Source organism: Brassica napus, chromosome C3 (genome assembly GCF_020379485.1).
Source record: "Brassica napus cultivar Da-Ae chromosome C3, Da-Ae, whole genome shotgun sequence".
Taxonomy (NCBI): Eukaryota; Viridiplantae; Streptophyta; class Magnoliopsida; order Brassicales; family Brassicaceae; genus Brassica; species Brassica napus.
Window position 1 is genome coordinate 25,467,318 of NC_063446.1, and position 27,826 is coordinate 25,495,143.

A 27,826-nucleotide genomic window follows, 5' to 3' on the forward strand; every position below is an offset into this window, starting at 1 on the left:
GAGCCACTTATACTTAAAAATACATTCTTGATGATTAAGATTAATTTAGTTCTAATGATCTTCTTTATGCCTCGCACGTAACACGTAAGTTGTTAGTTTTGTTCGAGTTATTATATTACCTATGTATTTATATTGACTCTATAGCCTCCACAAACCAAACACAAGAAACAATCAACTTCAAAACAAAGAAAATGTTATCCACATACGGCAAAGTAGACGAGCGTGAGCATGCCATGCTGGAAGCTCGACGCAAGTCGAGGAAGAGAATCGCAATCATCGCCGTATCACTAGTCGTGCTCGCCGGAATCGTGTTCGGAGCCGTCTTCGGAACCATGGCTAACAAGAAGTCAACGACCGCGGATACCAACGTTAACGGAGACTCAATCTCGGTCTCCGTTAAAGCCGTTTGCGACGTTACATTACACAAAGACAAGTGTCTTGAAACGGTCGGAGCGGCTCCAAACGCAAGCAGTCTCAATCCAGAACAGCTCTTCATATACGCGGTCAAAATCACAATCGTAGAAGTCTCAAAAGCTCGTAACGCGTTCTCTTCCTCGGGCGGCAACACGAGCATGAGTGCTTGCGTTGAGCTTCTTGACCTAACGGTAGATAACCTCAACGACACGTTAACATCGTCACAAAACGGTGACGTCACGTTACCTGAGCTAGTTGAAGACCTCCGTACATGGCTGAGCTCAGCGGAGACGTACCAAGACACTTGTGTTGAGACTTTGGCTGAGTTTAACGAACAAGAATCAAAGACGTTCGGTGAAAGTCAGCTCAAGAACGCAACGGAGATGACGAGTAACGCCTTAGCGATCATTACATGGCTAGGTAAGATCACATGAATAAACTACTATATGATAGTTGGATAATTAATAAATGAATATATAAAAAATTAGGCTAATTAATCCACTTATTGTTAATTTATTTTTGATTTGGAAACTTATGAAACATAACATAACATTTTTTAACTATATTCACACATGGTTAGGTAAGATCGCTGACTCCTTCAAACTACGGAGGCGTCTGCTTAGTGCTGACGTGGCGGTGGACTTTAACGTGGGAAGGAGATTGTTGCAGAGCACGGATTTGAGGAAAGTGGCGGATATTGTGGTGGCGAAGGATGGATCAGGGAAGTATAGAACGATAAGTAGGGCTTTAAAGGATGTGCCTGAGAAGAGTAAGAAGAGGACGGTTATATATGTGAAGAAAGGAGTTTATTTTGAGAATGTGAAAGTGGAGAAGAGCATGTGGAATGTTGTTGTGGTTGGAGATGGAGAGAGCAAGAGTATTGTCTCTAGTAGACTTAATGTCGTTGATGGAACTCCCACTTTCCAGAGCGCCACATTTGGTAAATCTCTATCTATTTTTTTTCTAAAACAAAGAACTCAAGTTTGTTGTTTTACTAATGATTTTATTCTCTAAAAACATAACATGACACACCAACTAATCTTATAACCTCAAGAATGGATATTTTTAATATTTTTTATAAAAAAAATTATAGGAAAAAATAATCAATTGTGTATCTCATATATATTTTTTTAACTAGATATAAAAATTGTGTGTCAAGCTACTCATTGCAAATTGGTTTAGAGTTAGAAACTCAAAAAACTTAATATACTCATTTGCTGATCGACGTAAGGTATATTCAAAAACGGTTTACTACCAGTCCTAAAGTAAAATTTGGTTCAAGAAATACTAATAAGAACCATCATATTCTGAGTGGTTAGACATTATAATTTTAAAGGGAAATTCATAAATATACAGAGAGTTTGAGTTAATACAATCATTATTATCAACTGGTAGGGAGTTGAAAATACATGAAACTTAACCGTTGTCATCCAATAAAACGTTCAATTGCTCTGTGTACGCCCTGCTTGCATGCTATGTGTGGAGAAGGGATTGAAAACAGTGAAACCCGAATTAAATCAACTTCAATGCTTGTTTTGTGGCTACAATAACCAAAATGATTTTATATGAAATAATCTTCACAAGGAAGATATATACTCATTGCTTGTCACGAAGAAACCAGTTTTATACTCTACTTTATTAATAGAAACTTGTTTGTACTTTGCTATGTTTCAAGAACCCAGTTTTAACATTACTATATTATGTTTCCAACAGCTGTGTTCGGGAAAGGGTTTATGGCAAGAGACATGGCCTTCATCAACACAGCCGGTCCATCCAAACACCAAGCCGTAGCTCTAATGGTAAGCGCGGACCTCACCGCCTTTTACCGATGCACGATGAATGCATACCAAGACACGCTTTACGTGCACGCACAACGCCAATACTACCGTGAGTGCACCATAATCGGAACAGTAGATTTCATCTTCGGTAACGCAGCGTCCGTACTACAAAACTGCAAGATCCTCCCTCGCCGACCAATGAAGGGACAGAAGAACACAATCACCGCCCAAGGACGTAAAGATCCGAACCAGAACACAGGAATCTCGATCCACCGTTGCACCATTTCTCCTCTAGGTGATCTAACAGGTGTTCAGACGTTTTTAGGCCGGCCGTGGAAGAACTTCTCCACGACGGTGATAATGGATTCGTCTCTACATAGGTTTATTGATCCGAAAGGGTGGTTGCCGTGGGTTGGAGACTCGGCTCCGGATACTATATTTTACGGTGAGTATAAGAACTTCGGCGCTGGTGCGTCGACGAAGAATAGAGTTAAGTGGAAGGGGTTGAGGTTTTTAAGTAAGAAGGAAGCGACTAGGTTTACTGTTAAACCGTTCATCGATGGACAAAGATGGCTTCCGACAACGAAAGTGCCGTTCAGGTCTGGTCTCTGAGCTTGTTTTCCGACAAAGAGATTCCATTTCAAATCTCTTTATTTTTTTTGGATGTGTACGTATTTACATATTTTGTTAAAATGTAAGTGTTTATTGTTATTCTGTCGTATTATTTGCTTGATTAAATTCAAATTACATTCGTTAACATTTTGTTACGTGCATATCAAGTTATCCAAAGACAAGACATGTTCATGATTTAAGAATATAGCTTTTTATCTACCAAATTCTCCTTAACCTAAAAATCTAGCACTCCTCAAAAAATAATAGGGAAAATTGCATACAAATTTAAATACAAACACCAAATGTTAAAATGTATAATTTGTGGACAAAATAATATTTCCATTTAAAGATATTTGTTTATCAAAAATAATTATGCAAGCGCGGATAAAAATTCAATTAGTTTGATTAAATTAAAATTACACTGTTAGCATCTTGTTACGTGCATATCAAGTTATCCAAAGGCAAGACATGCTCATGATTAAAGAAAGTAAGATTTTATTGAGCAAACTATTTTATCCCTTTATACACATGGGTACGCATACGTAATATAAGCATCTTTAACCACAAGAGACCTTTAAACATGAAGTTTTCTAATACTCCTTGTCATCATCAATCGTGTCTCATCACATAGTTGAGGTTTTCTGATAGGAAGAATCAGAAACTGGCTTTCTAATCTTTGCAGATTCCTTCAACAAATCAAATGAAGAGAACGAGTGTGGCGGGAGAACAACGGTAAAATCCTCCTCAGCCATCTCTAGCAAGCTTTCTTGTGGCACAACCTGCAAAAAAATCAAATCAGATTTAAGCACTAAGAAAAGGAACAGCACTCAAAAGTTCTGATGATTTCTTCATTTACCTTCTCTGGCTGTGTGAAGGAGTTTTCATCCATCACATTTGTAGATGTGAGTACTGTCCTTTTTGATCCTGAAACTTTCATCACGTTCGGATCCAATCCAGTGACCAACACCTTCAGGTTCACTGAGTTATCTCCAAAGTTTACAGCCTGAAAATGAATTTGAAAGTTAGACAACTCAGGCTCTAAACGTTCTGTAGATATTTCTCTAGAGGTACCTTTATGCGTATGTAATCTTGGCTACTGTTTTTCCATGAGATCACAGATGCTACAAGAGAAGAAGAGTTTCCCTTGAGTTCCGAACTGAGAAGAGTTGATCCGCTTGACTCCGCAAAGAACCGTTGGACCCAATAGCTAGGAGTCCCATATAAATGAGATGAATTAAAGACTATTGCATCAGGGTTCCACCTGAAAACCAAATAAAGAATTCAAGATTGTTGTTTTTATTGCCTTGGCTTCCTGAGTAAAATTATAACAACGGAAAGAGAGTTACCGTCTATCGTTTGTGTTCACAAAGAGCGGTGCATAGCTCGCCATTTCCACAATGTCACTGCAACAAAGAAAGCATCAAGATGTTTTGCTCATAGCTAGGCTGCTGTTTTTAACCGAACCAATCCGAAATTTCGGTTCAATTGGGCAGGTTTATAAAAAAACTTTGGTTTTTGGTTCGATAATCAGTTAGTTCAGTTTTTAGGAAAAAAATGTTAACCAAATTTCGAACCGAACTTGCCGAATTAACCAAAATTATCCGAATTTTTAACAAAATATAATGGAAACCAAAAGCTTCGGTTAGTTTTGGTAAAAAATTTAAAAACCGAACTACACGAATACCAAACCAAACTTTGTTTTGGTTCAATTTGGCGAGATTTTGGTTGAACCGAACTACCCAAATTTGTACCCGACCATGAAGGCCTACTCATAGCCTTAGAAGATGAGGGAAAGTTGAAGAATACCTGTTTTTTTCAAGACCAATGAGAAACGCAGCTTCAGCAAGAGCGGCGAGAAGGCTTCCTGTACCAGCATCTTTTCCAGTCACAGCATATTCACTGACAAAAGCCTGCAAACAAAGTTACACAGAGTGAGCAAGAAAACGCTGAAAAAGGCTTCATATAATCTATTCACCACAAACCTTTGGACCCTTGCGTGAAGTTCCGTCAAACTGATGATACATTGAAAACAAACTGCTAGCAGAAGTGTATATCTGTGACAAAAAGGAAAACACTTTCTTTAAGACAAAAACACACACAAAAAAAGAAGCAGTTCAAAGTTATGTTTTTTTTTTTACATGAAAATCATAGTAATCAGCAGGATGGTCAAGAGGACTAGATGATCCATCACAGTTGGAGATGATTTTGATATCTGGATAGGCCTTTTTGATAGCATCATAGAACACAATATAGTTCCCTGTAAAGTTGTAATCTTACTTTAGTACCAAAGAATTCTATCAAATGTAATCATAGAGAGATGTAAAGAAACCTCTGTAGTAAGTCTTTCCACAATCCTCATTCCCAATAGCAACATACTTCAGTTCAAAAGGCTCCTGGCGTCCCATTGAAGCTCGAACCGACCCCCATGTAGAGTTAGCGTCTCCCCTAGCAAACTCTATACCATCAAGTGCTTCCTGGACAAAGGGCATGATACTGGCAGTTTCAACTTCATCATTGTGACTGATCCCTAAATAAAGGTTGAAACACTTGTAAAGACTAACGTCCATAGATTTGGAATACAAAAGAAGTTTACTAGATTACCGTTGTTAAACACCCATATTGGGGCTGCTCCAATGTCTTCTGCCAACTGCAAGAATGTTCATTTAACATTTGTTAGAGCTTAGAGAATCAATACAGATGTAAAACTGCATGTTTCAGAAGTCTCACTTGAAAGAACTCAAAGTGGCCAAGGCCATCATCAGTCCAATACTTCCAAACATCACCAAAGTGTCCTGGTCTCTCTTCCCAAGGACCAACCGTTTCTTTCCAGCGGAATGCATTACTTAACCATTCACCCTCAACAAAACAACCACCTAACTCCACAATGATCCAGAGTAAGAGTGAATGAATAAACTTAAGCTGCATACGTAACAAGATGATACTAGTCTTGAGCATTAACCTGGGAAACGGATGAAGCGAGGTTTTATATCAGCCATCATTTGGTAAAGATCGTTTCTAAAGCCATGTCCCTGCAATAAATCAAGAGAGATTGTAAGTATCTATTAACAATCTTGTAATAAATACTTAAAATCTATTACCTTGTAAGTATCAACCGGCATGGCAGAGACTTGGTCAATCCATAATGACCCTTTCTTGGTTGTTGTTAACTGAAGCCTTGCAGCATGATCTGTCCCTTTCGCCTCCAGCATAACCTCCTTCTTAGTCCACTTCGAAACATCAGAAGTAGACGCTCTACATTAAAACAAACAGAAGATGAAAACAACAACAACATAGACGTATTCATTCAAGTGTTTTCTCACATGAACTTTTCAGAAGCAAGAGTCAACGTTCCATCAGAGCTTGTCAACGACACAGACAGATCAATATCATCACTCGAACGCACATAAAACGCCACCTTATACTTCTTTCCTTCTTCAATATTCTAAGGGAAGATAGAAAAAAGAAGAAGTGAACAACTTATAACTCATACTCTTGACAACAATAGAGAGACTCACCATGCCCCAGTAACCAGGGTTATAGACTCCAACACCACCTGAGGGACAACCACTGCTATCACAGATCACATCCATTCTCAAAGCGATTTTGTTACGTTCAAAGGGTGATGAACGGTCCGTAACTACATATATAGATGACTGATCACCAACAATGGACCAAGGCCATATGTTAGACGGTGTGTTCTGCCCACCAGCTTCAAACCCTGTAAAAACCAATTTTTTTTTACTTAAAAGTAAATAACCTGAGCTCAAAGCATCTCCAAGCCATTGCTATTTTTACATCTATAAATTCACTCCAACCCATTACTATTTCTTCTTCTAGAATAGAGATTGTTATTTATTCCTATATTTATAGAGGAAAATATAAGAATCTCTATTTTCTACTCTATATTTTGAACATATAGATAAATACATTGAGACGAACTCCATCTCTATTATAGAGATTCTTTATTTTAGAGGAAAAAATAGCAAAATACATTGGATATGGCTTCTCGCGATTAGTTAGCTAAATATTCTAACCTCTGTTGCTAACAAGTTCAGCCCATAATCCACCAGCACCAGCATGGTTTATCTCCTGCAAATGATTTTGACCATATTAGCATTAAAGAAAACTCAAAAGTCCAAACCATAAATTGATGTGTTATGTTAGCAAACCTCGAAGAAAATGCCAAATAGAGTATCAGGAATGAGTCGTCCAGCTACATTAGAAGCATTAACTTGCAAAGTCACGGATGGTTGTGTATCTTGTTGTTCTTGAGCAGCAACAACAACATGAAGGCTTTGATAGAGAAAGCAAGAGCCGAGGAGGAAAGAAAGTATGCAAACACTTCTGAGAAGCTTCAAAGACTTCGTATCCATTATTCACCACATGCAAAATGAAACCAAGTGTAGCTAGCTTCCTATAAGAGAAAGGTTGGATTCTTATTCAGCTCAGGCCGTTGGTTTATATATAAAAGAAAAAAGAGCCTGAAAATAAGGTAAGAGCTACAAGTAGAAAAGATTCTCTCTTTTGCTTAGACTTATCAGTTTATCTTCAACCAAAGGAAGATAAGCACATTAGGATAATATTATATTATATGATCACTAATCTTCTTTTCTTTGTCCTCGTTGGAACTGCAATAAATTGGGATCATACATAAGATAATATCAAAGCCATAACTAATAATGCCACATTAGCTAATCACAAAAGAAGGAGACTTTTTTGATTTTTTTTAAAAAGAATTTTTTTTTTGTTGAAATGATTTGATAAAAGCTTGTTCCAGATCAAGAGTGGCTTCGATCTCTCAGCTGAAAGATTCAAATATTCTGAAATTGAATCAAATTGGCTTCAGAAACTGAAAGTTCAGTTCTTTTTGAAATCTCATTGGTAAGAAAGTCAGAGCCTGTGTGTGGTAGAATAGTATAACCATAACATAAACAGTGAATGACCAACGGAAACAAACCTGAAAAAATCAATGGATGGATCGAGACAAGAAATGGGTTGAGGATCAGACAGAAGAGGGGATGTAAGTATAAAGAATGTCTGTTTTGTGGTAGGTGTCGAGATATTTTGCTTAAGAGTGAGAATCAAAATATTAAAGGAAAACTTGCTTTCACGTTTGATGGAATTGCTTGTTTTCGTGGAAGTAGATGTTGATTAGAAGCGACTACTACTGAATTTTCACCCACCTGCTCATCTCCTTTTTTTTTCTTGTTTTTGTTTTTGGATAATGATGAATTTTCCCAATGACATTTTTCTTTAGTGATGATACGAGTTGTAGTTTGTATGTTCATGTCAATTAACAAAAAAAAAGTTACTATTTGTTTAAATGATACGAGTTGTAGTTTGTATTTTGAAGTGCTACAATGTCAATATATATGTGCTACATTTGAATCTGATTATAATATATATTTTTTTAAAAAAATTATTATTTGTTTGGTTATCAGATGAAAACTCCAAGTCTTTGATTTTGTTCTGTTTTATTTAATTTTAGGTTGCTTTTAGTAGTGGGATGAACTTCTTTCTGACTGATATAATCGAAGCTGTGTCCATTCATACTACTGAGTCAAGATTATGAATGGTTAGAGTCACTTATGTTTTTGTTGGTTATACAGTTTACTATCCACCTTTGTGGAACCAACCTATTTCTGCACCCGTTTGCTTGTTGTCTCATCTTTGGGATCTTTGAGTGGAAGGCGTATGGGAGGAAGAAGAAAAGAGAAACAATTCGTGGCTCACATTAAGAGAATCGGTTCATAGCTTGCATGTCCTGACCTGGTCTTGTCTCACCAAGTCAGACCCAGCCTCTAAACTTTGGATCCATGCGCCAAAGTTAATGGATTTGTCACGGCACATTCTGGTCGACAACAAATAGGCCAATCCCAAAGAGGTTTAAATCTACTTTACTTAAAATTTTCTTAAGTGTTAAATTTTTGTAAAATATCTAAGAATAATCTAAAATGTTATAGAGAATTGTAGAATACTCAAAAGTGAAATTGATTAGAGAGTAAGTTTAGAAAGAAGTGTAGAAACTTTTTTTTTGTGCACCAGTGTAGAAACTTCTAAAATGTTATATCTCAACCGTTGATTTGGTTCTATCTACATCGTCCATTGAAAAGGTGAACTTGTATATAAAGAGGTGATATCTTCATTTGTAAGATATCAAACAAGTTTTAAAGCAAATACTTCGTAAAACCACTTGATCAACAAGTTTGAATGGACCCAGACGCCAAAGTTAATTGGTCTGTCATGGCCCATTCTGGTCAAGAACAAATGGGCCAATCCCAAAGAAGTTTAACTATTTAAGCCTATTTAATTTATTTTTTTTAAGTGTTAAATTTATTTAAAATATCTAAGAATAATCTAGAATATTATGCAAATATTATGCAAAGTTATAACTTTAGTGACTACCTTTGCATCGATCAAGACAACGTGGAACTTGGTCCCACAATTGATATTCAGGTATATATCTATACCAATCATTATTCACAACCATACACTGTACCCCTCTACTATATGCGCTGTGCTAGAGATTTATTGATCGGTTCAGACATGATATCTGTAACTTCTAGTATTTGATACAAATCATTATTCACAACCACACTATATTCTTCATAAATTTCCATGCCTAGTCATATATATACACAAGTAGGCCATAAGATTTTGAAATCTATAAACAATTTATTAAAATTTAATATGTTTAAAATTTTTTTTGGAAACTTTGTTTATATAAATTATTTTTACAAAAATTTGGGGTTCATAAATCAATGTTTCACTTAGCTGTGCCCAGTATCACCCAAGACCCACTTCTATGTTTGGTAAAGATTGATTGGTTTATAAACTGAAACAAACTTCAATATTTAATCGACAGATCTTTTGTTTTATAACATGTTCAGGTTAGATATTCTTTTAAATGCTTGTAAGCTAAAACTTGTCAAGGCCGGCTCTGATTTTTACCTTTATTATCGCTGTTTTTTTTTAATTAATACTTAGCTATACCGTAGTTTCTCTCCATGTTTCACTATGAACTTGGTAAAGAAAAAACAGTATATTGTTCTGATAGTGGTATTTACGTTTGGTTCACGATGATGTTATATAGATTACAATTGCCAAATTTCCAAAAAGTCATGAATAGCTTTTGAGTAGTTTAAGTTAACTAAGGATATGTATGAGTAGTAATTTTGTAGCTAAACTATTCTCAGATAAATGGTAAAAGCAAAAAGTTAACATGTCATTAAACTCAGAACGTGGAGTCTCTTATATGGACTTACAATACCATTAAGAAAAATTAAGCAAGAGAATTAAGCAGGAAGAGGGGAATCGCTGGAATTTATAGAAAATTCCTCACTGCAGAAATTATACAAAAGGATAGAAAGGGCGAACATCCAGTAAACTCCTATAGGAATCATAGCCACGGCCATACTGGGGAGGTAAATAAAAACATAACTGCCAAAAAGCCAACACAACCAACCGCAAAGAAGCGTGATATAAGCATGCTTCATATCCATCCTAAACTTATCGGATAGCTGAATCAGACCTATCCCACCGGTGAACAACGATATGGTGAATAACGTACGACATGTATAACCATACGTCATGATCAGGATGATCCACCAAAAGATAAGGAGAACAAAATAACGCCAGTATAGAAAACTCCGCAAACACAACCTGAGGAATCCTCTCTTTGTCTGTAGTGAAATCCTTGTAGCAATTACTGGAGGGAGTTGTCCGGACGAGGTAGTCCAAGTGGAAGGACGGGCCTGTGGTGGCAACCACCATCCGGGTTCGATCCCCCATGCGGAAACTACCCTGCCTCATCTGGACACCAAAGCGGGTACTGGGCTTTCGGGCTCAGGGAAAAACCTCCCGGGTGAAGCTGGTCTGCTGCCTGACCGGACCCAGGGATTGACCCGCGAAGCGGGGAACCCTGGATTACAAAAAAAAAAAAAAAAAAAAATTACTGGAGGGAGTATCGGTGAATAAGAGATACCTGAGTAGCGTCACCGCATAGAATGTTGTGGCACTCACCGCGCCGTCCCTCAGGAACCGAGACAATGCTGGTGACTTTCCCCCAGGTGGTCAGAGAAGATTGAGTGATATGGAGAGGCCAAAGAGCGAGAGTAGAGCCATTACATACCATATTCCTCGGCATACAATCACTTCTTTTCTACTCATTGCAATCTTCTGCATATATATTATATTATCTTCTCTTTTTGTTTTGTTTTTTTTTGTTTTCTTTCTTAGCCCTTGTTATACATATATATATATATATATATATATATATATATATATATATATATATGCGGAGGGTAGGAACTGAATTAGGGTTATTGACGGGTTTTAGATTATGCAGTACTAATAATAATAATTATTATCTAAAATTTAAAATATTAATTTTAAAATAAAAAAATAATTCTTATAGATATTATGTTGCTATCCTAAAATTTTAAAATTCAAAAACAGAAAATACATAACTAGGTTTTTAATTTTATACTAAATGTTTTACCAGCAGCACTTGTGGGTATAAAATTTAACATTTAGATCTAAAAATCCGATCGGACCCAAAAACACAAAAAAAAACTTCAAAAAGAATTTGTAACTGCACAAAGCCATACCATGCATGGAACAAACCCAACCCCAAACGAAGTAGCCGTTAACAGAACACATACATCCTTAAACAACTCAAACTGTAACCCTTGTCTTCACTTCATTATACTTCTCCTCCTCGCAATAACGAGAGATCAGCAAACTCGTATCTCTCTGGCTCCCACTCGTTGAATATATCTTGTGCTCCTTTTACATCGTCTAGCTTGAACAAAGATGTAATCACACTTCTATACCCTTCATCATTACTCATGCTCCCCACGTTATCTTTCTTAATTGTACTCATTCCACAGACGGTAAACTTCTTTTTTTAGTCGATGTTATCTCTACAGCCTTTAGTGTTGACCCTTCTGTTTCAGAAGACTTTGCCATTGTGTCCATCGTCCTCACTTCAAAAATTTGAGCTTATATTGTGTTGCCATTCTCTCTCATACTTGTCCATCAAGTCAACGGCTGATACATCTGCGTTTACTCTCAAAAACGTTGTTCGCGGTGAGAGTAACGAACTGAACGTTGTTCTCCATCATCTCTTGCATGATCTCATCAACCTTACCTCGGTTAAAGGAGAGAGACATCATCGAGTTGTACGGCAAAAGGCCTTTGGTTGTTTCGTATTTATTTCAACATTATTTGGTTAACTCTTGAAGCAATAATTTCATAATTTTGTATTTTATTTAATGAGTCAGAATTAAATTAAGAGAGTAAAACTAAATAATGTTGCCCATTTTCATTACTTAGCAAACAACGATTACAACATAAATACCAAAATAAAATCTAAACTAGAAACGATAACTAGAAATGACAAACACAGACATTAAAACGATAGCGAAAGTCTTGTGGGACGTCTCCTTAACGCCAACGTAAGGAGCGTCGAGGCACTGCTAGCAGTTCTTCCCAAGCCTAAGATATGAGACGTTGAATGATGATGAGTTTTACCAAATCGATGAGGAGTTGATGTTAGACGCCCCGCAGGAGATGGTTCCGGTGGAGGTGGTGTCCGATGGAAGAAGACGGATCCGGCGATCAGCTTGTGGGTGAAATCAACGGTGATATGGTGGAGGGGATGAAGGAAACGAAGGATTCGATCTCGACACATTTGGCGAGAGGTCGTGGATCTCCCAAATTTAAGGTGAAGGGTGCATCCTTCGCCGCCGTCGCGTCCTTAGCCGTCGTCGTCATCCTGAGGCTGAGGCTGATGTCGTTAAGGAATATTAGCGTACCTGAAGAGAACTACCATGAAGGCTGTGAAATAGCCGAAACCGGTGATGTAAAGGTCTTTCCCATCATCCAGTTTGGGTTGGTTGGATTATAAATGCAATCGCCAGGATACTGTCTGAAAGACATATGACATCTTCTATCGTGTAGAGTTTGGTGAGGCTTACGACATGTAGATAGGACAAGTAGTAGAACCAGAGGATACAAATTCCTGTTTCGAGAATCCCAATGAGCTAATTCCTGTTTTTGCAGAGATACAAATTCATCCACGTGCGCGTGAATCTGAAAATGGAACAAAAAAGAAAAAAGTTGGTATGAGATTACTCTGGAACGAAGCCGATTAGTCTCAGATGGACAAGCCTTTAAATTTAATACAGAACAAGACCAAGCAGAAGAGGATCAAGCCGATGGAAAAATTGATGGACTGTCGTTGTACAATGAATATGCCAAATAGGAGATTGATGAGGACGATCTACTCGATGAAGATTCAGCCATGGAGGTTTCATTGGTAACTGGGTTCGAAGCAATAGCTCCGATTGAGATAGCTAACACGGAAGCTGATTTGGAGGTGGAGATGGCGACCGTTACGGTGGTTCCGGAGTTCTACCTTGTGGATGCGGACATCGATGCTCCTCCGATTGCCAAGCATCCCAATACAAAACCGACGATGAAGAAGAAAGTTCAATCCAGTCCATCTATGTTAGAGTTTGGGCTCACGGAACAGATTTTGGGTAAATGCCTTCAATCACCAAAGGACAAAGACAAAGTCAAAAGCATGGGGGAGTAATGTTGGGCCAGGCCCAGTGGCTTATCACACACACCACCCATCTGCCCCCACTCAGCCAGCGCAACAAATCAAAAGGATCTCCATCGTAATGAGGAGGAAGGAGTCTCAAACACCAAGTCTGACCAGACCGTGAACCCACCAGCAGCTTCAGGAGTGAAGACGCAAATTGGATGAGATCATTTTTTATTTCTAGAAAAAAATATCAGAAATTAAAACAAGTTGGATGTAAGTGTTTTTTGCTAATGATAATGTTTTTTCCAAGCTCAAATCACCTTTTGTAAAAACATATTTCATTGTATTATTTTACTTAGTTATCGAATTAAAAAAAAAGGTACATTCAAGATGAAATGAGCATATGATCGATGTGCAAAACGATTTTTGGTCTTTGTTTGAATAGAAAGATTTCATTAGCATCCCTGTATATTAATTGAGGAACATTTGAAAAGATGTAACTTCAATTTTGTATTAATTAAAATAGGCCCCAATATATAGTTGACACTCAATTAGGTAGTCAATTACATTCAATTGAAAAATAAGTAGGTTCACATTCGATTTTTATATGTTGTTAGATACATAAGTTGGTCAAACTATATGATATAATGATATGATATGTTATTTTCTTTCCTTAAATCAAACCTACGGAATTACCATAAATGACTAATATATATATGACAATTAATGATTTTAATAATAAAGATTTGATATTAATTGAGGAACATTTGAAAGGATGTAACCTCAATTTTGTATTAATTAAAATAGGCCCCAATGTATAGGTGGCACTCAATTAGGTAGTCAATTACATTCAATTGAAAAATAAGTAGGTCCACATTCGATTTTTATATGTTGTTAGATACATAAGTTGGTCAAACTATATGATATAATGATATGATATGTTATTTTCTTTCCTTAAATCAAACCTACGGAATTACCATAAATGACTAATATATATATGACAATTAATGGTTTTAATAATAAAGATTTGATAACAATTTATATCTCCTCCATCATTTTTTGTTTAATTTTATATTATTAAAATAAATTAAACAATCAAATTAGCTATAAAAGTAAAATTTAGTTTTTTTCGTATATGTTATATTTTAAATTTTTAAAAACGACAATAAATGACTAAAACTATTAAAATTATTATGTTAAAAATTAATGATTAATGGTTTAACATTTTTATTATAAGAAGATACACATGATTTTAAAACCATATGAGTAAAAAATATCATTTAATAATAAAATAAATAAATATATATATATATATAGATTAAACACTATAAACCATAGGATTACATAAATATTTTAATATTAAAAGTTTCAATGAATTTTCAAGAACATTTATAAATTATAAACTTATTAAAGATTTCAGATTGAAAATTTTGTTATCGATGATTTAAATATTTTGTTATAAAATGATATGAATGATCATAAAACCGTATGATTATAAATTCTTATTTAATAAATAACTATATAAAATATACTATTCTTAGAAAAATAGGTTGGTCCATCTTAACTTATATTACACTTTTTATTAAACTAACTATCGAATTGATAAATAACGTACCAAAAAATGTTTTGCACTTTCCTTAAATAAAAGCTACGAAATTACCTAATATGATTAACATATATGTGAAAATTAATTATTATAAATAATAAATATTTGATAACAATTTTTGTATCTTAGTTCTTTTTAAAAATTTTATATTATTAAAAGATATTAAAAATCACATTAAATATATAATAAAAAACATTTATATTTTTTTATATGTTATATTTTGAATTTTTCAAAACGTCTATAAATTATTAGAAATTTGAAGATCACCACTCTTAAAATTTTGTGATCAATAGATTATTTTTTTGTCATAATAAGTTACAAATGATCATAAAATTGTATTAATATGAACTTTTATTTAATATTATAAGAAGATACACATGATTTTAAAACCATATGAGTAAAAAATATCATTTAATAATAAAACATATATATATATATTAAACTATATACCATAAGATTACATAAATATTTTAATATTAAAACTTTCAATGAATTTTCAAAAACATTTATAAATTATAAACTTATTAAAGATTTCACATTGAAAATTTTGTTATCGATGATTTAAATATTCAGTTATAAAACGATATGAATGATCATAGAAGTGTATGATTATAAATTCTCATTTAATAAATGACTATATAAAATATATTATTCTTAAAAAAATAGGTTGGTCCATCTTAACTTACATTATATTTTTTATTAAACTAACTATCGAATATTCGAATTGATAAATAATCTACCAAATATTGTTTTTGCACTTTCCTTAATTAGAAGCTACGAAATTACCTAATATGATTAACGTATATATGAAAATTAATTATTATGAATAATAAATATTTGATAACAATTTTGGTATCTTAGTTCTTTTTTTAATTTTATATTATTAAAAGATATTAAAAAAATCACATTAAATATATAATAAAAACATTTATATTTTTTCTTATATGTTATATTTGGAATTTTTCAAAACGTCTATATATTATTAGAAATTTGAAGATTCTCACTCTGAAAATTTTGTGATCAATAGATTATTTTTTTTGTTATAATAAGTTACAAATGATCATAAAATATAACGCATATGAATTTTTATTTAATAAATATTCAAACTAAATAATATATATATTTTATATATATTTAAAGCAACAAGATTGGCTGATCAATTTAGTTGTCCAGTTGAAATCTTTCAAAAGTATGTGAAAGACTAAAGTCAAAGTAAATATGGATTTAGAATAGTAGTTATATTTTACTAAGCAAAATAACGAAAAAAACCGAACCGAATCGAAACCAACCCGATATCTGGATTGAACACCCCTAATCCAAATGAAGCCAAACTATTGTTTCATTCTCCAAAATATAATAAAAATAATAACCTAATTCCGCGCAAGGCGCGGGTCTTATGCTAGTTATTATTAGTTACTTTGTTTGATATAATGTTAATTGCACATCTGGTCTTTAGATGATTTCTATGTTAGCATTAGCAACATAGATTTAAACATTGATAATCACACACCAATAAAGATTTTATGTATTTTAAATATCAGTACAAAAAATTATACCAAAACCCGGAATTGTACGATATCAACATTCTTATTTTTAAGCTTAAAGATAACATATAAATAAACACAATGCCTTTTTAAAGAAAGTATTGAAGTTAAACTTGATTTTGGGTTATGCTTAATTATGGGCCAATAAACTACTAAACCCAAAATTAAGTTTAAGTTTTAGAATCTTTGTAGAATTATCATCACCTCCTCAAGAAGAAAAAAAATCTAGATATTGTATTAGAAAGATCTAGAGAATAAGAAAATATCTAAGAAGTAAGGAGGTGATGGTGGAATAATCTAGATCTTTGTAAGATAGTTTAGCAGGCTATAAATACCTCATCATCATTTCATCTGTAACAACACAACAAGTTGAATAAGTAAAGTATAAGAAAGAGTGTTCTACTCAAAGTTCTCTAAATCTTTTGAGAGTTCTTCCATATTATTCTTCATACTTAGAAATTCTCTTGGTTCTTTCGGGTTCTCGGGTATTACGGTCTTGGGCTAGTGCTAAGCACTATCAAAGGGTGGTTTTCTTACATGGTATCAGAGCCAAGCTAATCTTGTGCTCATCAAGATCGGGTTTTAAAGAGAGCTCGGGTCTATTCTAAGTATGGAATCAACGGGTCGTGTTGTTGGATTGGGAATGGAAATCCTAAACCAATCTAACTACCGGTTATGGAAGTCATGCATGGAGTCATACCTGGTGAGTGAGGACTTATGGGATGTCGTCGGTGGTAACAACACAACACCACCAAGGGGAAATGCTGCAACCCCGGAAGCGACAAAGGAGTGGACACGGAAGAATGCCAAGGCGGAGTTTGCTTGGAAGAGGTCCATATCTTCAAGCATATTTGAGCATGTCTCAAGGTGTACTTCCGCTAGTTCCATTTGGCAAGCTTTAGATCAACTGTTCAACAAGAATAATGAGGTTAAGCTACAATTATTATAGAATGAGCTTGCGAATGCGAAGCAGGGGGAGTCTTCAATCTCGGAGTTTTTTATCAAGGTAAAGAACCTATGCTCTGAGATTAATACTCTAAATCCGGAGGAGTCAATTTCTGAAGCACGGTTGAAGCGGTCTATCATTCGAGGTCTACGGCCTGAATATACACCGTTTGTGACTTCGGTTCAAGGATGGGCTACACAGCCTTCCTTGGAAGAGTTTGAAAATCTGCTAGCTTCACAAGAGTCATTAGCCATGTAAATGTCAGGAGTTAAAATTAATGATGACTCGGGAAGCGCCTTTGTAGCTCGGAGACAACAAAGATTCAAGGCGAAAAACAAAGATGGAGGTTCAAGACACAATGATGAAAGTGAAAGATCTTCTATGGATAAGAAAAAGTTTAAGTGCTACCGGTGTGGAAAGCTTGGGAATTTCAAAAAGGATTGTCGAGTCAAGTTGAAGGAAACAAATATGGTGGAGTCAAAAATTCATACGGAAGACAAAGAATGGGGGAAATGTTTCACGGTGGAGGCTACACATCCAGGTACACCCACAACTAAGAACTTGAGAAATGATTGGATTGTAGACTCGGGTTGTAGCCATCATATTACCGGAGATGAGAAGTTATTTTCTAGTCTTCGACGTCATGACGGAAAAGAAACCATTATTACCGCTGATAATTCAATCCATCGAGTTGAGAAGGAAGGGACTATTGTCATTAAAGGAGATGATGAAGAACCGATCACCCTCAAGAATGTGTACCATGTCCCTGGAGTAAAGAAGAATCTTCTTTCGGTGGTGAATGCGGTCGACTCAGGTAATTATGTTCTATTTGGCCCAAGAGACGTTAAGTTCTTAAGGAATATTAAAGAATTAAAGGCGGATGTTGTTCACACTGGAGCACGCGTCAAAGATTTATATGTTTTATCGGCCTCACACGCCTATGTGGAGAAGATGAGTACGAATGAAAATGCTTCCATCTGGCATGCCAGACTTGGCCATATAAATATGACCAAGCTTAAGGTCATGGTGAATAAAGACTTGGTTCATGGGCTTCCAAAGTTGAAGATTCAAAATGGAGGAAAAATTTGCGAAGGTTGTTAATATGGAAAGTCACATAGACTTCCATTTGATTATTCAACCTCAAGATGCAGCGGTCCATTCGAGAAGGTCCATAGTGATTTGATGGGTCCAACAAGAACATCCTCCTATTCCGGGTTTCGCTACATGTTGCTGTTTGTAGATGATTTCTCACGGTACACTTGGGTATATTTTGTGAAGGAAAAATCAGAAGTATTTCAAAGATTTCAAGAATTCAAGGTTACCGTGGAAGGAGAGTTTGGTCGGAAGCTAAAGACTATAAGGACGGATAATGGAGGAGAATTTATGTCAAAGGAGTTCCTCTCTTTTTGCCAAAAGAATGGTATTAAGAGAGAATATACATGCCCGTATACACCTCAACAAAATTGGAGTAGCAGAAAGAAAGATTAGACATCTAACCGAGACTTGCAGAAGCTGGCTACATGACAAGAATTTGCCTAAGGCCTTATGGGCAGAAGGCATGAGATGTGCAGCTTATGTCATCAACCGGATGCCACTCAGTCCAAACAACATGAAGTCTCCTTACGAGATGATTCACAGGAAGAAGCCAATGGTGAAACATCTCAGAATATTTGGATCAGTCTGTTACGTCCATGTGTTCGACTCTCAAAGAACAAAGTTGGAAGCAAAGGCAAGGAAGTGTATCTTTGTCGGTTATGATGAACAACAGAAGGGCTGGAGGTGTATGGATCCCGAGACACATAAATACACAGTGTCTCGTGATGTTGTCTTTGACGAAGTTTCATCCTACTATGGACCACATCAAGTCTTAGATGAGCAAGATGGTTCAGGTTCCTCTAAGACTATTGAACAAATTATTCAAGTTCCAAGTGATAATAAAAGCTTTTACAATGAGGCTCAAGGTGAAAGGGGGAGTGTTGACCAAGATGAAGAAGAGGAGCATGATCATGGTTCTGTCGTAAATCAACGACCAAAAAGGAACATTGTCAAACCCGCTCGGTTCAGAGATGAAAGGTTCGTCACCACTTACTCTTGTTACTTTGCAGCTCCTCTAGATGAAGATGAACCATCATCTTATGAAGAAGCAAAAGGAGTTGAGGAATGGATGACCGCAATGAAGGAGGAGATTAATGCTCTCATGAAAAATGAAACTTGGAATTTGGTTCCGAAACCCAAGGATGCTCAGCCTGTTTCTTGTAAATGGGTGTATCGACTAAAGCGAAAAGCAGATGGAAGCATTGATAGATACAAAGCAAGGTTGGTTGCTCGAGGGTTCTCTCAGAAGTACATGGAAGATTATGATGAGACCTTCAGTCCAGTAGCAAAGATGACTACGGTACGCTCACTCTTATCTTTAGCTGCAAGCTTTGGATTGAAATTATGGCAGTTAGATGTGAAGAATGCTTTTCTCTATGGTGAGCTTGATAAAGAAATATTTATAGAGCAACCACCTGGTTTTGAATCACAAGAATATCCTAACCATGTGTGCAAGCTAAAGAAGGCCTTGTACGGGTTAAAACAAGCTCCACGAGCTTGGTATGGAAAGCTTGCTCAATTTCTTCAGTTTTGCGGGTATATGGCATCAAGTGCTGATCCAAGCCTATTCTTCAAGAGAAGTGGAAAAGTCCATGTAGTAGTTCTCCTCTACGTGGATGATATGATCATTACTGGAAATGACGATGCTGAAATTGCTCGTCTACAAGAGGATATGTCGGTGAGGTTTGAGATGAAGAAATTAGGCGAGCTGAATCACTTTCTTGGTCTAGAGGTCGAGAGGGTAAAGGATGGAATATTCATCGGCCAACAAGGTTATGCAAAAAGGATTGTTGACAGGTTTGGAGTACACCAAGGAAAGGTACGTTCTACTCCACTGGATACTAACATAAGGCTCAAACGCGATGAAGGATCCTTGTTAGCCAATCCTCGACCTTATCGCTCTCTTGTTGGAAGTCTTTTATACTTAACCATTACAAGACCAGATATTGTCTTTGCGGTTGGCCCTGTAAGCCGGTTTATGCAGGAACCAAGGAAGCCACATCTAGAAGCGGCAAAGAAGATATTAAAGTATGTGAAGACAACTCTTGGCATGGGACTGATGTACAAGTATAATGCCAAGGTTTCTCTTCATGGTTTCACAGATGCTGACTTTGGTGGAGATTTAGATGATCGAAAATCGACTTCGGGTTTTGTGTTCTTGTGTGGAGACACAAGCATTTCATGGTGCAGCAAGAAACAAGCAACGGTGTCTTTGTCTACTACCGAAGCAGAGTATAAAGCTTCAACACTCGCAGCCCAAGAATGTATATGGCTTCGAAGACTCTTTGAAGACTTGTTTGAGCCAATCAATAAATCGACTACCATCTATGGAGATAATCAAAGTGCTATCAAGATGGCTAATAATCCAGTGTTCCATGGAAGAACGAAACACATTGAATTGTAACATCATTTCATAAGAGAGAAGGTGCTTGATGGAACAATTGAAGCATTGGAGGTTCGAAGCGAGGACAACACTGCTGATATCTTCACCAAGTCGTTACCTAAAGGTCAGTTCGAGATACTCCGCTCCAAGCTCGGAATGGTGGATAAAATCAAGTTTAAGGGGGAGTACTGAAGTTAAACTTGATTTTGGGTTATGCTTAATTATGGGCCAATAAACTACTAAACCCAAAATTAAGCTCAAGTTCTAGAATCTTTCTAGAATTATCATCACCTCCTCAAGAAGAAAAAAAATCTAGATATTGTATTAGAAAAATCTAGAGAATAAGAAAATATCTAAGAAGTAAGGAGGTGATGGTGGAATAATCTAGATCTTTGTAAGATAGTTTAGGAGGCTATAAATACCTCATCATCCTTTCATTTGTAACAACACAACAAGTTGAATAAGTAGAGTATAAGAAAGTTTTCTTAAAGAAAGAGTGTTCTACTCAAAGTTCTCTAAATCTTTTGAGAGTTCTTTCATATTATTCTTCATACTTAGAAATTCTCTTGGTTCTTTCGGGTTCTCGGGTATTACGGTCTTGGGCTAGTGCTAAGCACTATCAAAGGGTGGTTTCCTTACAGAAAGCTGTATAAATAATGAAAGTTAGGAAGGTGGATTATAATAAGCATAAGCAGCATAAAAACTTTGAGATAATGTGAGGACGAGTAGAATTACTGCAGCGCAGAACGAGACAATTGCCCATGGATTATTGAAGTACTTGTGTCTCAAGGTCGCCCTCCAAGCATTCCACTTTTGATTGTAATAACGGTTAACCTCAACAGATAAACGAGATAGATAACTATCTTCGGTATCAAAAACAACTTCTTCACATAACCGGTTGAACAAATTTGCAACTTCAGAATCGCTCCCTAGCCAATGTTCGATAATACCACAGTAGTGTAAGTAGCTAACATCTTCATGAGAATCTATTAGATTGTCCATGAAGATTATTTAGGATGTTATGTCATTCCTCGAGTCAATATGGCACTGTTCAAAAGCTATAAGGTTCAAGAAAAGAGATTTTGTACCTACAAAACAAAAATGCAAGGAAATAAGGAATCATGTAACTTTCTTGTTTTAATTTTTATTTATTTGTTACATCATCTAGATTTCTTGTTGGTGTAAACAAATCAAACTCTTTTCCATTGCTTACATCATTTTGAATAAGTCAATATATAAGGAATAATCTATGACACTTCCTTACTTTAGCCGTTTGATATATGATGAATAAATAAGGGAAGAACGTGACAACATTACTTTTATCACACGGATTTTTAAAAAGAGATGTATGTAGTGTGGAAAACGTGAACGTACCGTCATGAATAAGTAGCCTGGGTCTCTCTAAATAACCGTTATTGAATGGAATATCCCAGAACCGGTCGGTTTTCCTTCTCCTAAACTTAATACCGGCCTCTCTCAGTTCCGTTACGCAATGTATCAGCTGTTGTCTGCGCTTGTCCGCCACGCGCGTATTCCGAGAAGACCATCTCTTTCGTTTAGGACTAGACCGGAGCAGACTTCTACGGAAAACATCAAGACAGTGCAACTCTCCCATGTCGGCAAACGGGTCAAAGGCTTTTTCTCTTGCCAGATAGTTCTCGAGTTTTGACTGGTCGGTCTTGGTCATTGGCTCATCCGTTGGCATTAATGGATCAAAGAACCGAACTGCTAATTGCGCCACTAAACCGGTTTGGTTGCGTGTACCAAGCTGTAGCTCTAATAACCGGTTTAGTACAAACAAGGTAAGTTGATTTTCCAGCATTATCATATCACGTTTAATTGAATGCATCGATCCTCTCATTGCAAAAACCGGATCATTACGTGCATATCTACACAAATACAAAAAAAAAAAAAAAAAATTCAAAATCAAAATGATCGAACCCGGTTTAGCAATTATTTGAGAAAACCGGAAGCTTACCCGAGTTCTGTGAATCGAATCCTTCAACGGCTCCTCTGAAGAGCTCAAGCACAAAACAACCATCAAGAACAAGCATTTCAATAAACTCATTGCTGCTCAAACTTGTTTTTTCCATGCTCGAATCACCTTTTGTAAAAACATATTTCATTGTATTATTTTACTTAGTTATCGAATTAAAAAAAAGGTACATTCAAGATGAAATGAGCATATGATCGATGTGCAAAACGATTTTTGGAAGGTCACAGCTGGAACGTGAATACGTAACAAAATTACAATCACGACTTCCTTTGCAAGACTAGAACCAGCATGAATGACAAGTCTTGAAATACATTTAACAGAGAAGAAGGAACTGTTACAAGATCAACACAGGAACAAGTAGAGTGTTCTGATCAATGAACTATGGGCCTGTTTGTTTTGTTTGTTTAGGCACTAAAAGTGCAACTCATCCAGATGGATCATCCGGATGATTTTTGGAAATTTAGGCTTAATTTTAAAGTCCATTCAGCTGAACCAATTTGGATCATTTGAATGGAGATGATTCATTCAAAATGGTATAATGTCTATTATACCCCTAATGTAATTCACAAATTACAAACCTAATCATAATATCATTTTTGTCATAAACGAAAACTGACAAAACTACAAAAACACTTTTTCCCGTGCTAAAAACTATTTTTTCACGCCAAAACCTCAAAACGCATTTTCCCGCTAAAATTGCAAAAAAATGTTTTTCCGTCAAAATTGCAAAAACGTGTTTTTCCGCAAAAACCAAAAACATGTTTTCATGCCAAAATCACAAAAAAAAAAGTTTTCACGCCAACACCCCAAAATACATTTTTTCCGTTAAAACACAAAAAAACACGTTTTCCCGCCAAAGTCACAAACCGTGTTTTCCTGCCAAAATTGCAAAAACGTGTTTTCCCGCCAAAACCAAAAAATGTGTTTTCCCGCCAAAACCAAAAAAACCTGTTTTCTCGCCAAAACCGAAAATTTGTATTTTCCCGCCAAAACCGAAAAATCTCATTTTCCCGCGAAAACCGTAAAAATGTGTTCCCGCCAAAAACGTGTTTTCCCGCAAAAACCGCAAAACGCGTTTTTCCGCCAAAACCGCAAAAAACGCGTTTTTCCGCCAAAACCGCAAAAATGCGTTTTTCCGCCAAAACCGCAAAAACGCGTTTTTCCGCCAAAACCATAAAACGCGTTTTCTCGCCAAAACCGCAAAAACGAGTTTTCCCGCCAAAACCGCAAAACGCGTTTTCTCGCCAAAACCGCAAAAACGCGTTTTCCCGCCAAAACCGCAAAAATGCGTTTTCCTGCCAAAACCGCAAAAACTCGTTTTCCCGCCAAAACCGCAAAAGCATGTTTTCCCGCCAAAATCGTAAAAATGTGTTTTCCTCCAAAAACGCAAAAATGTGTTTTTCTGCCAAAAACGCGTTTTCCAGACAAAACCGCAAAAACGCGTTTTTCCGCCAAAATCGCAAAAATGCGTTTTTCCGCAAAAATCGCAAAAATGTGGTTCCCTCCAAAACCGCAAAACCTTGTTTTCTCGCCAAAACCAAAAATTTGTATTTTTCCGCCAAAACAGAAAAATGTCGTTTTCCCGCCAGAACCGAAAAATCTTGTTTTCAGCCAAAACATAAAAAATGTGTTTTCTCGCTAAAACCGTAAAAACTTGTTTTTCCGCCCAAACTGTAAATAATTAAATATAATATAGTTAAAATTAATATTAAACATATGATTAAATCAACACAAGGATATTTCAATAATTTCTTTACTAAACTCATTTGAATGGAAATGAAAATAAAGAAACAAACATAAGATCCATTTAGATGATTCATCTAGATGAGCTATGTGGATGGACAAACAAACAATCACAAAAATCTGAATGGATCATTTGAATATATCATACAAATGAATCATTTGGATGGAGATGGCAAATGGTGAAACAAACAGCCCCTATATGGTTTTTAGGTTTGAATTCCATATTATTTCAACTAATAAATGTCATAGATAATAGTTTCCAAGACAATCAAACGATCATCCAAATAACTTAAATTTAACCGAAAAAAAAATCCTCAGGATGAAAAAGAGCAAAACTTCCACTTAAACCTCGCCGTTCAACAGTGTGGAGATTATAAAGAACTCAAGATTGTTGTTGGCTGTTGCCTTAGCTTTCCTGAGTAATTTATACCAACATAACGAGAGATACCGTCAATCGTTTGTGTTCACAAAGTGCGGTGCATAGCTCGCCATTTCCACAATGTCACTGCAACAAAGAAAAGCATCAAGAAGATGTTTTTCACTCATAGCCTTAGAAGATGAGAGGGAAAGCTGAAGAAGAAGAAACATGTTCTTTTCAAGACCAATGAGAAACGCAGCTTCTGCAAGAGCAGCGAGAATGGCTTCCTGCGCCAGCATCTGTTGAGTGGACTACGGTCCCGTAGTTTTTCCTTTTCACATCGAGGAGGTTTTCCACGTAAAAAGTGATTGTCTCATTTATACGTTTCTGCTTATACTATATTCTGCCATCGTCGAAGTATTTTCTTCACAGGTTCACACAAAGTCAGGGGAACACGACCATTAGTATTTCCGCTGCGCCGTGTGACTTTTCCCAACAGAGTGGATCACTTGAATGCGTTTCAGGGATTGCTCAACAAGTTGTATGATATGGGCATCAGGTTTGATGATGAGATTCACGGTCTATGGTTTCTCGGTACTTTACCAGACTCTTGGGAGGTTTTCAGGATGTCTCTTTGTAACTCCGCGTCGGAAGGTGTTATTTTGATGGATTCAGTGAAGAACAGTGTTCTTAATGAGGAAGCAAGAAGGCAGTTGAATGCTAGTAGTTCGCGTCAGATGCCTTTGTTACTGAGTCTAGGGGGAGAAGTACCAGTAGAGATCCCAAGAGAGACAAGAGCAGGAGCAGGAGCAAGTCTAATAGATTTGCAAATATGGAGTGCTATTTCTATCATAAGAAAGGGCACATGAAGAAGGATTGCTGGAAGTTGAAAAACAAGCAGCAAGGAAATCAAGAAGAAAAGGTGGATCAGGTGACTCTCACCGAAGATCAGTTTCTGATTCTTCTTGAGGGTGATGCCATTAATGTCGCATACCAGGACACCAGTTGGGTGATTGATAGTGGAGCTACTACTCATGCTACATCACAGCGGGATTTGTTTTTTACCTTTACTACGGGTAATTATGGTTCTGTGAAGATGGGGAATGATGCGATGGCTCAAGTTGCTGGCATTGGTGATGTTTGCTTGGAGACTAGTCTTGGTACTAGGCTGGTGCTTAAGGATGTTAAGCATGTTCCTGATATTAGGATGAATCTGATATCGACGGGAAAACTTGATGATGAGGGTTTTTTCAGTTTGCACGGTGGTAAATGGAAGCTCTCTCGCGGTTCTTTGATTGTGGCTCGATGTGAGAAGTCTTCATCTTTCTATTGGATGCAGGCTAAGGTATCCAAAGATGTTGTTAATGCGGTGGAGAATGATAATGCCATGGAGTTATGGCATAAAAGACTCGGTCACATGAGTGAGAAGGGAATGGCTGTGTTGTCTAAGAATGAGGTGATTCCAGGAATCTCTGGTTTGCACCTACAGAAGTGTTCGCATTGCTTTTCGGGAAAACAACACAAGGTATCTTTCAAGTCTTCCGCACCTTCTAGGAAACCCGAGGTACTGGATTTGGTACACTCAGATGTGTGTGGTCCAATGAAGACAAGATCTTTTGGTGGCGCATCATATTTTATGACTTTCATTGATGATCATTCAAGGAAGTCGTGGGTATATCCTATGAGGACGAAGGATCAGGTGCTGGGATATTTCAAGCATTTTGTAGCATTGTTTGAGAGACAAACAGTGAAAAAGCTGAAGTGTATCCGCAGTGATACTGGTGGAGAGTATCTTGGACCATTTGATGCTTATTGCAAAGAGCATGGAATAAGGCATCAGTTCACGCCACCTCATACTCCACAGTTGAATGGGTTGGCTGAAAGGATGAATCAGACGATTGTTGAGAGGATGAGATGTTTGATCTTACAGTCATGCTTATCGATGACTTTCTGGGCAGAAGCTTTGAACACGGTGGTTCATATGCTGAATTTGTCACCAAGTACTCCATTGGATGGTGATGTTCCAGAGAGGGTTTGGACTGGTAAGGATGCTTCTTACAGTCACTTGAGGGTCTTTGGGTGTAAGGCATTTGTTCATATTCCCAAGGTTGATAAATCGAAGCTTGAGATGAAGTCGCGGCAGTGTGTGTTCATCGGTTATGGTCAGGATGAGTTCGGGTACAGATTTTATGATCCCGTTGAGAAGAAGCTCATAAGGAGCAGAGATGTTGTGTTTATGGGAGATCAAACGATTAAGGACATTGACAAGTCTAAAAAGCCAACTCAGATTTTTGTGGGTTTGATCGATACAGAGGCTACTCCTTCTACATCGGTTCACGGTGAGGTTGAGGTTGAGGATGAGGTTCAGGATAATACACCCAGTGCAGATGCTCCCGCACATGAAGATTGTAGTGGTGATCATGGTGACGATCATGGTGAGACACCAGCTGCTGAGAACCAACCTACCACTGTTAGAAGATCCGAGAGAGGTCTTAAACCGTCGACAAGGTATGATCCTAGTGAGTATGTATTACTTACTGATGGGGGAGAGCCAGAAAGCTATGAAGAAACTTTGGAGGATGAACACAAGGATAAGTGGTTTGGAGCCATGGATGAGGAGATGGATTCTTTTGAGGAGAACCATACTTTTGAGTTGGTGGAATTGCCTAAGGGCAAGAAGGCTCTGCTTAATAAGTGGGTGTACAGAATTAAGCATGAGAATGACAATTTGCCACCTCGACACAAGGCTAGATTGGTTGTGAAACGCTACAGCCAAAAGAAGGGAATTGATTATGATGA

The 27,826-nt window shown here is 36.7% G+C and overlaps 2 protein-coding genes, 1 long non-coding RNA gene and 1 pseudogene across 5 annotated transcripts; 1 reads left to right on the forward strand and 3 right to left on the reverse strand.

The window, feature by feature from the left end:
* Nucleotides 1–69: 69 nt before the first annotated feature.
* Nucleotides 70–3,129, forward strand: LOC106386342 (putative pectinesterase/pectinesterase inhibitor 24). Its single transcript, XM_013826194.3, has 3 exons — nucleotides 70–834; nucleotides 995–1,354; nucleotides 2,128–3,129. Exons 1-3 carry the CDS (start codon nucleotides 192–194, stop codon nucleotides 2,802–2,804), a joined length of 1,680 nt encoding a protein of 559 aa, XP_013681648.1. The 5' UTR covers nucleotides 70–191; the 3' UTR covers nucleotides 2,805–3,129.
* A 153-nt stretch (nucleotides 3,130–3,282) lies between these two features.
* Nucleotides 3,283–7,943, reverse strand: LOC106389072 (alpha-L-arabinofuranosidase 1). 3 transcript variants are annotated; one of them, XM_022699478.2, is made up of 18 exons: nucleotides 7,762–7,940; nucleotides 7,308–7,432; nucleotides 6,974–7,218; nucleotides 6,839–6,893; nucleotides 6,320–6,522; nucleotides 6,125–6,246; nucleotides 5,903–6,056; nucleotides 5,764–5,833; nucleotides 5,532–5,677; nucleotides 5,406–5,451; nucleotides 5,134–5,331; nucleotides 4,943–5,061; nucleotides 4,787–4,858; nucleotides 4,611–4,714; nucleotides 4,151–4,207; nucleotides 3,876–4,065; nucleotides 3,661–3,807; nucleotides 3,283–3,583 (listed from the first exon to the last, which is right to left on the reverse strand). In XM_022699478.2, the coding sequence occupies exons 3-18, from the start codon at nucleotides 7,175–7,177 to the stop codon at nucleotides 3,428–3,430; spliced, it is 2,043 nt and encodes a 680-aa protein (XP_022555199.1). In that variant the 5' UTR covers nucleotides 7,178–7,218; nucleotides 7,308–7,432; nucleotides 7,762–7,940; the 3' UTR covers nucleotides 3,283–3,427. The 3 variants fall into 3 exon arrangements, with proteins under 3 accessions (XP_022555199.1, XP_013684718.1, XP_022555198.1); XM_013829264.3 differs by lacking the exon at nucleotides 7,308–7,432 and having other exon boundaries at nucleotides 7,762–7,943; XM_022699477.2 differs by having other exon boundaries at nucleotides 6,974–7,432.
* A 4,167-nt stretch (nucleotides 7,944–12,110) lies between these two features.
* On the reverse strand, nucleotides 12,111–13,793 carry LOC125583758. Its single transcript, XR_007320840.1, has 2 exons — nucleotides 13,003–13,793; nucleotides 12,111–12,899 (listed from the first exon to the last, which is right to left on the reverse strand). It is a non-coding gene; the product is annotated as an uncharacterized LOC125583758 (long non-coding RNA).
* Nucleotides 13,794–21,333: 7,540 nt separating this feature from the next.
* LOC111208471 lies at nucleotides 21,334–23,363 on the reverse strand (annotated as a pseudogene).
* Nucleotides 23,364–27,826: the final 4,463 nt, after the last annotated feature.

Bases quoted from the DNA above. Each gene is read 5' to 3' on its own strand.
- LOC106389072 (XM_013829264.3), bottom strand. From the start codon at position 7,177: ATGGATACGAAGTCTTTGAAGCTTCTCAGAAGTGTTTGCATACTTTCT. The intron at 6,894-6,973 runs GTTTGCTAACAT...AATCATTTGCAG, and splicing joins TATTTGGCATTTTCTTCGAG to GAGATAAACCATGCTGGTGC. The intron at 6,247-6,319 runs GTGAGTCTCTCT...ATCTTCCCTTAG, and splicing joins ACCCTGGTTACTGGGGCATG to AATATTGAAGAAGGAAAGAA.
- LOC106386342 (XM_013826194.3), top strand. From the start codon at position 192: ATGTTATCCACATACGGCAAAGTAGACGAGCGTGAGCATGCCATGCTG. The intron at 835-994 runs GTAAGATCACAT...ACACATGGTTAG, and splicing joins AGCGATCATTACATGGCTAG to GTAAGATCGCTGACTCCTTC. The intron at 1,355-2,127 runs GTAAATCTCTAT...TGTTTCCAACAG, and splicing joins TTTCCAGAGCGCCACATTTG to CTGTGTTCGGGAAAGGGTTT.